Genomic DNA, 15388 nt, shown 5'->3' with positions numbered 1-15388 from the left:
CCAGCAGATACTGCTACTGGAAGTACCTGGAACCTCAAAGTACAGCAATAGTGGTTATTGCTGAGTCAGGCAAAGCTGTGCTTTTCCTTAAGTATAGACACTGTTGAGTTTTTTGTTTGCTGGCTGTTACTTATGTAGCTGCTTTTTGCAGGTATTTTAATAGCATGACTGATTTTCATTGCCTGGAGAATATGTTTCGTATCTGTGAGTGTATCATGTGATTTGCATGAAAACATTTATGTGATTAGGAGATGGTGTCAAAGGGTATTTCTTATGGGTATAGGTAATTAACAAGCATGATCTAGTGTCAGTGTGTATCAGAATTATAATTTTTTAAAATTTTTAAAGATATAGATGCTGTCTACAAGGAAGACTTTTCTCACTGTTTTCTGCCTGACGTAAGATAGGGAAAACATGTGTGAAAAGACTGAATAGTTTGATGAAGTTGGGTAAAACTCAATAAATTATCCTGTTATGTAAAAAACATTTTATATAGAAATGTTATGGAAGTGCATAGTATGGGTAGATGTTGCTATCGCTGTCTTTTCATTTCCCTTTGCAAAAAAATTAGTACAGTAAAGGCATGGTTCCACCACAGACCCAGCCTGCAATATCTGGATTTGCATGTTAGAAATGTTGGGCTAAATTTGGTGTATGGTTTTGTAATTTTCTTATTTGTTTCTGTAGTTTAAAAGAAAGGCGTTATAATCTTAAAAGATTGGTGGTTACCCAAAACTTGTTTATTCATAATTATACTTCTCAAAACTGGATACATAATGTATGAATTGTTTACTTAATGTGTCCTTAGATAGTTACTGAGTAAGTTTATACCATGGACAACAATATTCCAATATTTACAAGCTGTTTAATTAGCTTGTTGTTTTGATATGTAATGTAAAAAACCTACTTTTTTTTCTTGTATGTCATTTGAATGACATTTCATGTGCTGAGACAATATTTTGTCAGAAGCCAAATGTAGGACTATTGATAATGATCTGGAAAGTTCTTAATTAAGCTTAGTTCATCAGTTATTCCTAGGATATTTTCAATTTTTCTTATTCTTACACCTTATTCTTCTCAGGTGTTCTTTGTGCACTTAGATATATGTATTTATAAAAGAATATCTAAAAATATACATATAAATATGTGTGTGTGTATATCTATGTATCTTTTGGAACCAGCTCCCCACTATTCTTCACAGAAATCCTTCCATGCAGGAGCCTCATTCCTACTTTACCAATAGAAATGTTAAGGGACAAATGAAAATCCACATATAAACCATCAACTATTAGAATAGTATGCTAATATCTGAATTACATTTTTTTAAGAAAGAAGTTACTGAACAGCATAAGTCATAATTGCATATCTTATTTACAGATGGGTAAGGGCTTTGAAATCACAGATACTTCTCTCAAAGGGTGATTCAGTCTGGATTAGTAAAATTTCTCCTGCAATGACTGGCAGGTGTTTTAGGTGAACAAAACTGCCATGATTTTGGTTTGCCATTTTACTGCTGGTTTTAAAACAACTTCTTGTTTGTAAGTACACTGTTAGAATGCATAAGAACCATTTCTGACATTAACCATCTGCTTGCTTTTCCTAACCAGGTATTAAGGTGAAATTTAGAACCCAGGAACCTGATGGTTTGATTTTTTTCTCTGCATCACCTGGGAATCAAGAGGAATACATTGCACTTCAACTGAGGAGTGGGCGTCCTTACTTTCTTTTTGATCCACAGGTACAACAAAAGACAGGATCCTATAAAAATAGCTTATATTATTTCTTTCAGTACTTCTTTACATACTTATCTTTTTTTATTATTTTTTTTAATTATTATTATTGATACAAGTTAGCTGACTCTTCAGAGCCGTTAGGTAACTGGAGATTTGGGGGAGAGAAACACTGAAATACTAAAGCTTTGCTCATTTTTTGTTACATATGCCACAATTCATGGCTTTATTTTTGCATTTTTATGAGTTGGGGTTTTTTTGTCAGTACCACCAAATACCACTACAGCTTAAAGTATCAAGATTTCAAAAGTGGGCAGAACTAGTTTTTAAATTAGCAAATAAAGGTTATATATATTTTTGGTCAATTATTTTTAAGCCTCCCATCTTGAGACTTTGTCTTTTCCTACTGAAATCAGTGTGTTGCCGTTAATGTGATGAAAGTGGTCTCTCACTTCTAGTAACAATGAACATAGCACAGATGTAAATAATGAGGGAAATATTATCAAATAAATTCCACAAAATTAAAAATAAGGCCAATTCCTTGCATTTCTGTTTGGGTATTTTCTGTTTTCTCTCCACCCCAAAATTGGATCTCCTCATGGAATAAAAAAGCATTACAGACTCACTTATCTTTCATAAATAAGCAAGAAACTGTAAGTAATTACCGGATCTTCTAATGATGTTGGCAGAATGTGGTATCATATGTATCCATATATGTGCATCCTTTTTGTAAGGTTACTGCTGCCTCCATGTTGCTGGAATGCCTGGTTGCTATATTAGCCATACCTTCCGTCACACCTCAGTGTCTAATTGTGTGATTGGTGTTGTGTCGACTACTCCGGAGGGTTGAAGAGAAATGCTTAATGGTATAAAACAGTGGGGATTTAGAGGTTTGATGATCCACTGTTAAACTTTTCTTCCTGAGCTCTTCCATGGTCCAGGCGCTGGTGCTCCATGAACATGCAGAGGTGTTGTGCAGCAATGAAGCGCCTCCTCAGCTTTGGAGGATCTGTAGAGGAGGCGTAGTGCTGCAGAGGCTAGCGTATACGTGATCCCTGTGCTAGGAAACATTAAATCTACTTCTGACCCCAAGATATAAATTTCTATTATTTGCACTGCATTTACACACAGACTTCATCTTCTTTTCCTTGTTGCAAACTGAGTCAGTGTGTACTTCGATTTTTTTGGGCACCATGCTTAACATCGTTGTTAATGTTGCCCTCATCCACATTTTAATATGTACGAGTTCTGTTTTAGCTCTTCTACACTTACACTTTCACTTAATTGAAAAGGAATTTTTATTTCCTTCGCAAGATCTTTCTAGGTGTAATAGTCTGATTTTATTGTTGTTGTTTGTTTTAATGGGAGTGGATATCTTTCAACGAGCATTTTAGTGCTTCAAATAGTATTCCTGGACCTCCTTGCAGATTTGCTCCTTCTGAACTAGCTTTATGTCAGCTGGGTTGGACTCATTCCCTAGAAGATGTATTTGTTTGGATTCACAGTATTTGGGGGTGGGGAGGAGAGGGACAGGTGGGACAGTGGCTGGTTTGAGGCTTTTTTCTTCTTCTTCTTTTTTCCCTATCTTTTAACTGTAAAAAATACAGGTCTCATCCATATTCAGTCCCCTGAGCTTCTCAGTTCAGCTACTATTTTCAATAGTTACTATATTGAATTTTAACAAATTACTTGTTTATCTTTCTGTTTCATTTGAATCGGACAGCTCTGTCCCATGCTGATTTTTAGGATCATAACTTCCATATTGTTCCCTCTTACAAAGTCTAAAATAGCCTATATTGCTGCTTCAGTGACTGTTATAGAAAAAAAAAACACCTGTCATTCAAGGCATTCAGGAATAGTGTAGGTCTTAATATTTGATTTACTATCTTGAAAGCTAAGCTTTCTAATTTCTCATTAATAACGTGGAAGAGATTCCCGTGCATTCTCAGATTCAGAAGCAGGGTACTGTGGCTTACATCAACATGTTTCTTGTAGTATCCTTTTCAAAAACTTTTGCCTGTGAAAATTCAGTTATCAAAATTTTTCACTCTTCTTTATCTCTAATATGCTGTGCTACCTTACTATCTTTACCTTTGTTTCTATGTTTTCTACATAATTTCAGTCTTTTTTCTTTTTGCCATTATTTGCCATTCCTATCCTATAACATCAGCTATCATGTTCTGTAGCAGCAATTCTTATTCCTTCATTTGCATATAACAGTTTGCATTAGTGTGCAAATGCTTTAATTACTACTTATTAATATCATGTGATTTCCTAACCAGTTTGTATGCATTATTTTCTCTAATTATGGTCAGGGCATATATGATAAGCATTTATGGCCCTGCCTTTGTGCTCTTCTCTTAAAAATGGCAAAAATTCTTCTTGGTGACAATTGTGTCTCTGCTGCTGTTTATCTAGAGCAGCATGGTGTAATGTTCTGTGCTCCCTTCCAGCTGTGTCCTGTCGCAGGTTAATTATTTTTACCCTTAGTCCCTTTCAGGATTCTGGTATGTATCTTTGCTCGTGATCATAGTGCATTCTGTCTTTGTTGTAGCTGCTCTAGGGATACTCCTGCCAAGTCTTCTTAGTGGGGAGTCTTCAGTAGCCTAACTTCTTCCTTCTCTAAGTGTTAATTTCAAATCCTTTTCTTCCTGTCTATTCATACTTCTCTCAACTTTATGTACACCATTATTCATCTAGCTGTTGTCTGACTATCTCTTTTGTCTCCCTTTTGTATTGTCTAGCTGCTCTTTTTTCCTTCCTCATTGTTTTACTGTAATTCTTTGCAGGTTTCTACTCATGGTCCAGGAAGCGTGAGGTTTTTTGCTAACAGATGTCTTCCTCAGTCTTGTCTGCATAATCAAGTTGTTCCATAGACCTTCCTCCAAACCCAGTGTGCCTGCAAACCTTCACCTGTCTGTGGATTTTCTTCTCATCATAATGCCTTTTCATCCAACCCTAAATTACACAGTCAACTCTAGCTGAATTTATAGTTATGTCTCAGTGGCTACAGGTCATTTGTTCAATCTTTTTCCCGGGGAAGCACTGAATATTTTATACAAAGTGAAATCACTAGCAGTGGAAATTTAAGGCCAATCTGGAGCACCTTTTTCCTTGGTGATTAGGATAGTCTGAGGATAGAGTATTGGAATTCTTCTCGCAATATGGAGGGAACTGAATCCAACTTTTGCGTTTTAAAAGATGATCCATTTACTAAACTTTACAGCAAAAAAGAGGAACACAAGATACTTTTCTTGCCTGTGGTTCATGCAGAGGCTGAGGGTGAGATGTTACTCCCCCCAAAATGAAGATAGAGAACACCTAGCTATGATCCCAACTATACCTTGCTGCTTGGCATTGGCAAAACTTCAGTATTTGTTCATCTTCTCAGTCGTAGGAGTTTGGGCATTGAAAGAACTTGACTGGGAGAAGTGTAGTTACATTCAGACTCTGGCACCTAGACAGTATCTTTGAAGACCCATATTTGTGATGTTCCTATGTATTTTCATGAACGTAAACATCAGCATGAAGAGCCACAGAGATTCATATTTACTTAGTTATTACTGAGAGCTACTAAAAATTAAGACTTACTGTATGGCTCAGCAAACTAATCCAGATTTGGTTCCCTATGTGTGATTTCCAAAATGCACAAGCCATTTCACAACAGGATCCTTGAATGTGATCACTGAGTCACTTGGGTAGTTCTGGATAAAATGTCATACAGAAGCCTCCAATGCAGTGCATGCTGAACTCTGAACACCATCTTTTTTTCTCATGTCGCCCCCCCAAAATTAAGCCCAGTTTAGCACATGTGGTTGTGTGGTCCCAGATTGAACTGGTTACAAATAAATGTGGTTTCTGATATATAAAACCGTTAATGCTCTAGACTGTTGCCAAACAATATGAAGAACCACTTATTCAGGCACCTGATCTTTAGAATGCAGCATCGTTTGTAACAATTTTAACGCTAACTAAGTACACTTTGATGAGACAGCATTTAATAAAATGCTCATTAATTTCATCATTAGCAAGGGTATGCTAAGAAGTAAGCCAGTTTCTTATGTCACGCCCAATTAGCATCCCATGCTAGTAATCCCATTAGTATTGTTGAATTCACTAATGGAAAAACTAATGGGCATGCTACCAGGGCACATTAATTGGGCATGACACCAGTTCTGGTTTTAATTATTAAACTACGATAATGAAATGTGTGTTTGTAAAATATTAAAATGTTGAAATAGGAGAGAAGACAATAAAAAATAGTATATGAAAAAGCACACATTAGTATGTATAGATACATAGCTTTGTATTGTTATCATGGGACAGAGGACTGCTGTACAAACTGCCTCAGTACCAAGATGTTGGCTGAATGGAGTAGGAAACATGCTGTAAATATTCCTGGGAAATTATTTTTTCTGTAATCATATAGATATGTATACTTCCTATATATTTTCATACTTAAGATACACAGTGACAGTCTCCAATTCAAAATGTACTGTAAAATGTATACTCTGTTCATAAATCTATATGCTGAAAAGCAATTTCTAATAGATGCACATCACTAAAGGCAGAATACTAAACTTTAACAAAAGGGTTTTAGTATTAATCGCAATATGTGGTTGTTTTTATCACCAGGTATTTCTCATGTGTGTAACTTTAAGGTCTTTGAGCCAGAAAGAGTGCTAGAAGATCTGGGAAAAAATATAAATCTGAACTGTCTGGTTTGCTACTGCAAAGTAACAAGCTAGACCCCCAAATTATAAGGAAACTTATTTTTCTTTTATATATTTTTTGGAAATTGTTTTTTTGAAGCCTGTCATAGGCCATAAAGTAACTGCAGAAGTCATGATTCTTTAATATTATGTAGTACCTATGCAAAGAAATGTTTTTCCATTCAGTAGTTGCTTGCTACCTAGGACAATTCTATTTCGTCAATTCAACAGAATAACTTCGAGTTCCCCCAGGGTTCAAGTACAGTATAAAGTCCTGAGACAATATTATAGGAATTATTGGGAAGTTAGATGATTATTTGGATATAAATCTCAGGAAAATTCTTGAAATACATTAGTTTTATTTTTATTGCATCATTATATGAATTTATGTGCTCTTTTGTTTGGTTGTTTACAGTCTTGAGATTTGGTTTGGCAACCACATCTGTTATAGTCCTCTTAGCAATTAAGAAAAGATTTCTCTGTATTTTGTCATGGATGTCTCTGAATTCACCCCCTCATATCATTATAATTTTTTGTTTTAATAAAACCAGGTAAAAATTCTAGTTAAATTTAAAAACATTTTTACAAGCATCCCTTGTACGGTAAAAACATCCTCGATAACTACCCTTCCCCCCTCCCCGCGCCACCCTGAATCTCTTGGTATGACCTTTTCCTTCATAGATGTATTATACTTGCTCAACTAAAAATTCAAGTCCTTTTGATACCAGGTTAACAGGGACAGAACATGCGTCTTCATACTGTCCTATAAATACACCTCTCTTTTGGGTCCCTTCCTGTAGACAGGTGCTGCAGTCAACAATTCTGATATGCAGTTGCTTTCTGTGGATGGCACATTGAATCATGGCCATCAAACTTCACAACCACAGCAATCCATGAAGTAGTTAAATAGAGACTTAATTTAAATAAATAAATGAAAAAAAAATCAGTGACATGACCCTCGATAATTTGCGCCTCATCCTTGTCTTTATTAGAAGAACTACACAGGGTTTTCTATTTTTAATAGAAACTGAACTGGATCCTTGATCCCTCATTTATTATTTGAGAAGGTTAATTTAGTGGGGAAATCAGTCCTAAACATCATTCAGTATTCCAAAAGAAGTTAAAAAGAGGACTTGAGGACTTCTGTCTTTATTTTTAGATGTTATATACCAGAGTGTTGTAAATAGTAAGGTATAATTCTAAATCTTGCCTTCATAATATTCTAAATCAGATTCTTCTGTTAATAAAAAGGGATCTGCTGTAGCAGTCACTCCAACTAATGATGGTGGAAAAGAGTACAATGATAACAGTTGGCACCAAATAATCGCTACAAGAATTCAAGCACTGGGAAAAATCACAGTGGATGGGCAGTACACAGGTAATCAATTCAGTTCCAGGTAATCAATTCAGTTCCATTTTGCTTTATTATTTTAGTGTTACTCAGGGTATTGCTCACTTGCTTACTTTTCCACTACCTATGTTCATCCATATAGCAAAAAATTTACTCGGTTTTCTGACAAAATCACTATTGTTTTGTCTGTGCATCTGAGGTATCTGTCCACTGTGAATTTTTGGTAATTTAATACTAAGTGGGAGGAGTTTGTCTTTTTGTGCTTGTGAATCTATGATTGTGTTAATATTCTTTTGTAAAATAGAGCTGTAAACATTTCCCGGATATGTATGGGAAAGTATTAGGATATTGTGTAACATTAACCTCTTTTTAATCAAATACCAATATTCTGTTATTGAGTTGAAAACCTGTTGAAAGCATTGAACACAAGAATAATGACCTATTTTTTTCAGGTTCTTCCTTAGCAGCTAGTGGCAGTACCATAATTGGAGAGAACACGGGAGTTTTTGTTGGAGGACTTCCACAGGGTTATTCTATTGTAAGAAAGGATGTAGGTGAGTAAGATTGTGATATAACAAATCCGAGACAGTGGCACTGACTTAACTGCTTTCCCAGTGCTGTAGGCTGTATTGACATTGTGTCAGAAACATGAGGACAGTAATTAATTTGCATAATTATTTACATAATCGTTTTAATAAAAAATAAGTCTGTACATATCTTTTGGGATAGATTGAAATATCTATATAGCTGGTTTCATCAGCAGTAAAGCAGTATATGAGGTCTGTGTACATTTTAATGAATTTTATACACTGAACTGGTATGCATGTGAAACTTAAGTATGTTTTACATTCTGGACTTCCAAATTCTTTTCTAATGTACACATACAAATTGTTTTATTAGCTTAACCACAGGGCTATGCATCCCACCTGGGTGCAGGGAAACAACGTGGTAGCCTTTTTTAGTGCAAGTTTGGATCCTTCAGGGATTGTTGCATAGAACTCAGTGGTGTGTGAATATAGCTGTATTCTACACCTGTATTTAGGTGGAGCTGAATTGTAGCTGTCACCAGAAGAATCAATAAACATATGTTTTCATATATAAACTTGGTATATATGGCAAGTGTGTATTCTAACAGCAGACAACAGAGAGGTGACTGCATACAAAACCAATATACAATCAGCTATTCTCTATGGTTTCATATCCAGGCTTTTGGTTTTTTTCATATTAACCTGAAAGCCAAATTGTTAAAGTTTGTGTTCCCACCACTGAGAAGGACGTGCAATCTAGTTTATGACTTGATGTGAGGTACACTAGAGTACAACTCCGTCTTTCCTTCTTTATGTCACTTTATTAAAACCAGAAATATGTGCATGTGTTCTTCTAAAACTTTGGTTCATAAAGTAATCCAGGATGCCTCCCTCAAAAACGCCAGCTACATAATCGAAATGAGGTTGACTATAAATACCATTCAAGAGAAGGCCATCTATGAAACCTGCTTTATTTTTTTGTCCCCAGTAAAAAAAAAAAGATACAGCAGCCATGAATCACTGGGGGTTTCTATCCAAACAAGGAAAGAAAAACTTCTTGATGAAGCTTCTAAACACGTATTCATCTGTCTTAGCATTTGTAACACTGTTTCTTCCTATTCAGCAGATGCATGCCTTTCTTCACAATTATTGTTTAGTTTAAAGAGCATAAACCTGAAAACTTCCCTTGGAATCTTCATGGAGTAGATTTACACTGTTGTTCTGAAAGTACCTGTATGCAAAATCTCAAAAAGTTTAATATTTTCTAGCTACATAGCAGTAGCTGCTGTCTTTAGTGACTATATGCATTCAGTAATCTGGATTTAGCTGAGAGACCAGCTTTATGAAGTCATTCATGGCTGGTTATCAATGCACACATGCACATATATAATAGGGTGAGCATGTATAAAACATATAAATTAATCCCTGTGTTTAGTTGCAGGTGATTGGCTTAAAAAAATTAGTTTCCTTTTTTGCAGGGATGAAGATGATAGTCCAGAAAGGATTTGTAGGGTGTCTCAGTGACATATTTTTGAAAAAAGTGCATACTCCCTATGAAAACTGGGAATCTTTGAACTGGCAGGATGCTGAAGAGCAAAACAACGTCTATCATATTTGGGAAGGATGCCCCATTGTCCTCTCAGAAGGAGCACATTTTCTTGGCAAAGGTAGGTTGCTGTACTATTGCACTAGCCAAGTGTGTTCTTAAGATATAAAAGGTGATCATATCAAAAGTATTGCAATGATCTGCTTTTCAAAGCAGTTTTAGTTATATAGGATTATTTTTTAATGGCTTAAAATTTGGTTTCTGGGTTTACAGAAGACTACGGCATGAAAGAAGAATTGCATTCATAGACAGGTAGTGCTGCTGTAACTGTGTGCAGATTGATATGTATGTGAAAGGTGAAGTTTCACTTTTGAAGAGACACAGATTCCTATAATGTATCAAAAAAATGCCAGGTAACAAAATTTAGGAAATTGCACCAGTTTGGTTTGTTGCAGTACATAATGGATAACTGTCCCTTACAAAGCCGAGTGATAAATTTGTAAACCTGAATCTTGAAACCCCTGAGTTCTTCATCTTGAAGTAGAAAGTAGCACCTAGATTTTTGCTTTTGGTTTCTTGAACCTATTTATTTATGTATTTGACTAACTTATATATGTATTCACTTTCGTTCAAGGGTTCTTGGAACTGCATTCAGATGTTTTCAGTGGTGGACTGGAATTTGAGATCTCATTCAAATTTAAAACAGATCAACTGAATGGATTGCTTTTCTTTGTATACAACAAAGATGGCCCAGATTATCTTGCAGTAAGTTCAGAAATACGAATAACTATATTCAGATATGACCTATGAGTTTTGTCTACTAAGATATGTCCAGCACTTAAAGAAATTTCAAACCATAAGTTATTTTTTGTCTTATTTGTTTTGAAATGCTGTAGAAAATGCATAGCAAAGTGTAAGGGGAGCAAAAAGACTCCAACAAATGCTCAGAATAAGTTACCTTTATATCATAAATACGGAAGATATCAATATATGAAAAGCAGAATTATTCTCTTTGCTGGATTAGAAGTGATTAGAAAAGAGAATAGAAGACGTGCGTTAAAAGCTTTCACTTCATTCCTGGGAAAATATAGAGTTACCCAATTTCCCAGTTCTCATACTAGAACAAAATCAATTAAATTGTAAATCAGAAAGTTCATGATGGAAGTTGTCAGGTATCCTAATAAAGCTTTCTCTTTAAGGTATATGTATTTTTTATAATCAATATGTTTTCTTCATTTTGACTTGAAACATAAGGACAGAAATTAGTGGTCCAGCTTAATCCCATCTCATCCCTATGACTGTTTCCCCAACACTGTAGAGGAGGCTGCATAAATCCTGTATTAGGCAAATTTGTGAGATAATGCCTATGAACTTTCTTTTTGGTGTCTGTTAAATAAGACTGTTATATGCTCAGAAGTACTGGTAATTCCATCTTTTCCAGGTTTTTTTTAAGACTGAATATGTTGCAGTTTTTCAGATTTTTTTATTAGTTACATGACTCTGGATTTTCATCTGTTTCTTCCCCCAAGGATTTTGAATGTAATTAGGCTGTGGTCACCATTACTTAGCGGGTCAACTGTAGTTACTACTTGCACCAACTAGTAGGTATTACACTGAAAGTAATATATCTTTTTAGTTGGTCCAAGAAGTAATCATTTACATTTAGAGATTTTTGAGGGTATTGTTACTTTTTATGACCTAATCTGCTCTTTCTGCATTTTTATTGAATTTCATTTATTTATTATAATGCAGCTGTTTTGCTAATGGCTGTCATGTCACAGCCTGTTTTATTGCATGGCATTATATCTAATGTGCCTTTTCTTTTAAACTTGTGACCTAAAATGTATAAATATATTTTTCTCCTTTTCAGGTCAACTGTAACTTGCTCTATATTTACTTTTTATGTTACTGACTTTTCCAGGAGATAATTTTTTCCTGGATTTTGAATTCTGCTTGACCTGATTGCTTCCTCTTTTTCAAGCAGCCTTAGTTCAAAAATTATAATGAGTTCCAGTAACAAATCTTGCTAATTACATGTTATTACTTTAGTTTTGCCCTCAAGTAATAACCAAGTTCGTGAAATGCTATACACACACACTACTGTCCCACCCTAAAAAGACTTATATGTTTGTAATTCATAGTACAGGGACACTATTTATGTGAATGCTATTCACAGGGACAAACATGGGGCTTCGATTCTTCTGGAGATTCTTGTGCTATGTGATCCTTGTTTCCTTTCTATTGCTCTGTGAAAGACTAACAAATATGAGAAAATAGCTTCTGACTATAAAGGAAGAAGGGGACTTGCTAAATTGGAAGTGCAGTCAAAAGCACAAAGTAGTGAGACAAAACACTTCTCTACTCATACTTCCAGATTTTTGGCAGTTTTATATTTATATTATTTTTAGCACTGAAAACTGTGATTAGATAATTTTCTTTGCATTTGTCCTAAGTCAAGTAAAATTTTTTTAATCTCACTTTACTCCTGACCTCAACATCTCCATAGCCTTAAAATGAGGATATTCAGAGAGGATGGGTATATGCATGCTTTTCCAACCCTTGCAGCTTTGTGTTCTACACATACATAATGATGACAGAAGGTTTTTCCGTACACTTGAGCTCACAAAAAAAGGTTAATAGAAAGTGAAAATGAGGTGTGTAGCATGTTGCGCATGAGCTACGATGTCTTTGTTAGGAGCTTTGGTCAGGAGGCACTTGCACTGCAAAACAGATTACAAGACATACCACTTATCCTGAATGCCAGTGTAAGATGGTATTCCTTGACCCTTGCCTTTGCATAGGTCACAGCTCTCTTATTAGCTTTATAGTTCTGGAATCACTGTACTAGACACACGGCTGGCCTGCTACAAAACAGCCAAAGACTCCGTCTTGTCTTCTGCCCAAGACAAAATTATGTCTTAGGAAGGTGCTGTATGTAAAGCTCACTTCTTTCATGACTTCCATGCCCTGAGGATTAACTCAAGCCAGAGAGGTCAATCTGATTCTCTTTCGATCCAGGCATAATAATTATGAGCAAAGTGTGACCAGATAAACTAGTATGAATCTCTAGCTCTCACTCCGGCTTGTGTTTCCTCATGAGTTTGTGACTGAAAGAAGGTACTGTGACTGCTGGTAGAGTTTGCATTACTGATTTTGATGCTGACCACTTCAACAGCAGCAAAAGCCTAAGCACTGCCATCTTACATGCAACAGTGGCACCAGCTCCCAAGACATTGTAGCTGATGATTTGCTTCTGCAAAGCTGCGAAGTAAGAAAAAAGTCCTGCAGGAACTTTTCAAAAGAATTGCACTTTTGAATAGCTATATGAAGTAAAATAACCAGTGTCCAAGATGAAAGTATCACCTGTGATGGAACTAAAGAGGTGTGTGAAATAAGCATTTTGAGAACTCACAGTGGAAATCTTTTTATTAGCAAAGAAGTGACTGTTACTCACGTGAGTCTTGTGAAGGTGATATTCCTGTTGGTCACCAGTGATTTCTCTCTGTCATCAGGAAGAGATTCCTATTCCCTTTCCATTAAAGAGTGACTGATTCTGAGGAGGGTATTGTCTATGTTTGGGCCTCTTCCCTCTGGCTTACAGGTCTGAATAGGGCTAGTACCAGTACAGAACATCTCTTTAACCTTATTGATTTTGAACTGGAAAGACTGGTTCAGCATCAACATCACTACCATGTATTTTTCTTTCAAAGGGCTCACAGACTGACTGTCATTGCCAAGTTCTTTGAAGTCCACTGCTTGTCTCTGCTGATTTTCCTGAATCTCAGGAAGACTTCCCAGTTCAAAGGAGATGAAGCTATAACCACTCTTGTAGCTCTACACTGATTGAGACCATTTTGGATGGCAGGATTAACAAAGTCTCATTCAGCCTCTAATGCAGCCCCTATCCTATCTGAGTTTTGTTTCTGAGAGCTATGGCGGGATATTCCTTTCATCTTCAAAATCATATATTTATAAGTAGATTGGGTGAGGTAGGGACTGGTCCCTGCAGACATGGAAATACAGAAGCACAAAATAATTTAAGTTGAAGGGACCTTTTGAAGTAATTTATTCCAAATCTCTGCTAAAAGCAGGACCAACTTAACTTTGAGAAGGTTGCTCCAGGCATTTTCTGTTTGCATATTGTGCATCTTTTTACAGATGGACAGTCCACAGCTTCTTAAATTCTACAGCCTGTTCCAATCTTTGACCATCCTCGATATAGAAAAAAAAAATATCCTGATATCTAACTGTGATTTCTCTCATTACAACTTGTCTTTTGCCTCTCATCCTTTCACTATGCACCTCTGAGAAGAGTCTGAGTCTGTTTTTTCTATATCCTCCCATAAGGTAGTTGAAAATTTAAGTTTTCTTCATGCTTACTCTTAAGACTCAGCAAACCCTGTTGTCTCAGCTTCAACTCATATATTATGTACTCCAACCCCTGATCAACTTGGTGCCCCTCCACTGGATTCACTCTGGTGTACCAGTATCTTTCATATACTGGAGTATCTACAACTGAATACAGTAGACCCGATAGGGTCTTATATGTGATGAATCGAGGGGAAGAATCATCTTCTTGGACCCACTGCCTACCTTATTTCTAATACAGCCCAGTGCATGTTGGCCTTCATTTCAAGGGTACATTGCTGACCAGTGTTCAATTTGCAGTCCATCTTGACCCTCAGTCCTTTTCTTCAAAGCTGCTTTCTATGTCTAGAATACCAGTGGCAGGCCCCTTTGCTATCAACAGCAAATTTGCTGACAGTATACCCCGTCCTACTGCCCAGGTCATTAATAACATTTTTAATCAGAATCGGTCCCTGTATCAATCTCAGAGAGATGCTACAACCTGCCAGTAGGCCTATAGAAGCTATTCTTGCCCCACATGTTTTCTAGATTCAGGCTAAGCTTTGGCTTTCCTAATTCCAACCTTACTTACATGCCCAGGTATACCAAAATAAGATTGTGTGCATAGAGAACAATATTAATAAAATATTGCAGTGGTGCTTAATATTTGTACCCAAATTCTGAAAAGCAAGTATGCTTTTAAGCATTAAACTGAGAACCTGCTCAGGTTTAGAGCTGTGATATAATGCTCTTGTTCTGTTGAGAGATGGTAACTGAGATGTCAGACAGAATAAGATGATCTTCATGCATTTTTGGTAAAATTATAATATATTTTCCAAGGACAGATTAACAATCAAGCATTCTTTTTAAAATGGTCTCAGAATTTTATCCAGAGCAAACAATTTATCTGTTGTTTTTCTGAACCTATGTTCAGTACCAGAGAGATGCTAGATCTATGCAGGACTTTGCTTTTTTTTATCTTCACCATGCAGAACAGTTCAAAGTGAACAGTGGTCCCCTATCTTTAGCTGCACTTGGGCATTCTAAATGTCTGTTCAGGTCAACACAAAAAGCACAAGCATCATTCACTGCCTGCTTTAAGACTATGCCAAGATGAGTAAATTGGAAGAGGGATGTGCTGAGTAGTGACCTCATGTCAAACACCATGCCCTCTC

General features: G+C 36.1%; 1 protein-coding gene across 4 annotated transcripts in view; it reads left to right on the top strand.

Annotated features, from left to right (window-relative positions):
• USH2A (usherin) overlaps positions 1-15388 on the top strand; it is a 394090-nt gene that overhangs the window by 140473 nt on the left and 238229 nt on the right. For all 4 annotated transcript variants that reach the window (XM_049833600.1, XM_049833601.1, XM_049833602.1 and 1 more), the window contains exons 22-26: positions 1608-1738; positions 7694-7820; positions 8246-8347; positions 9799-9987; positions 10501-10631. In XM_049833600.1, the coding sequence (XP_049689557.1) occupies positions 1608-1738; positions 7694-7820; positions 8246-8347; positions 9799-9987; positions 10501-10631 (680 nt within the window). The remainder of the gene's footprint in view (positions 1-1607; positions 1739-7693; positions 7821-8245; positions 8348-9798; positions 9988-10500; positions 10632-15388) is intronic.

The sequence above is a fragment of the Accipiter gentilis genome, chromosome 30 (assembly GCF_929443795.1).
Source record: "Accipiter gentilis chromosome 30, bAccGen1.1, whole genome shotgun sequence".
Lineage (NCBI taxonomy): Eukaryota > Metazoa > Chordata > Aves > Accipitriformes > Accipitridae > Astur > Astur gentilis.
This window is presented reverse-complemented; position numbering and strand designations above follow the sequence as displayed.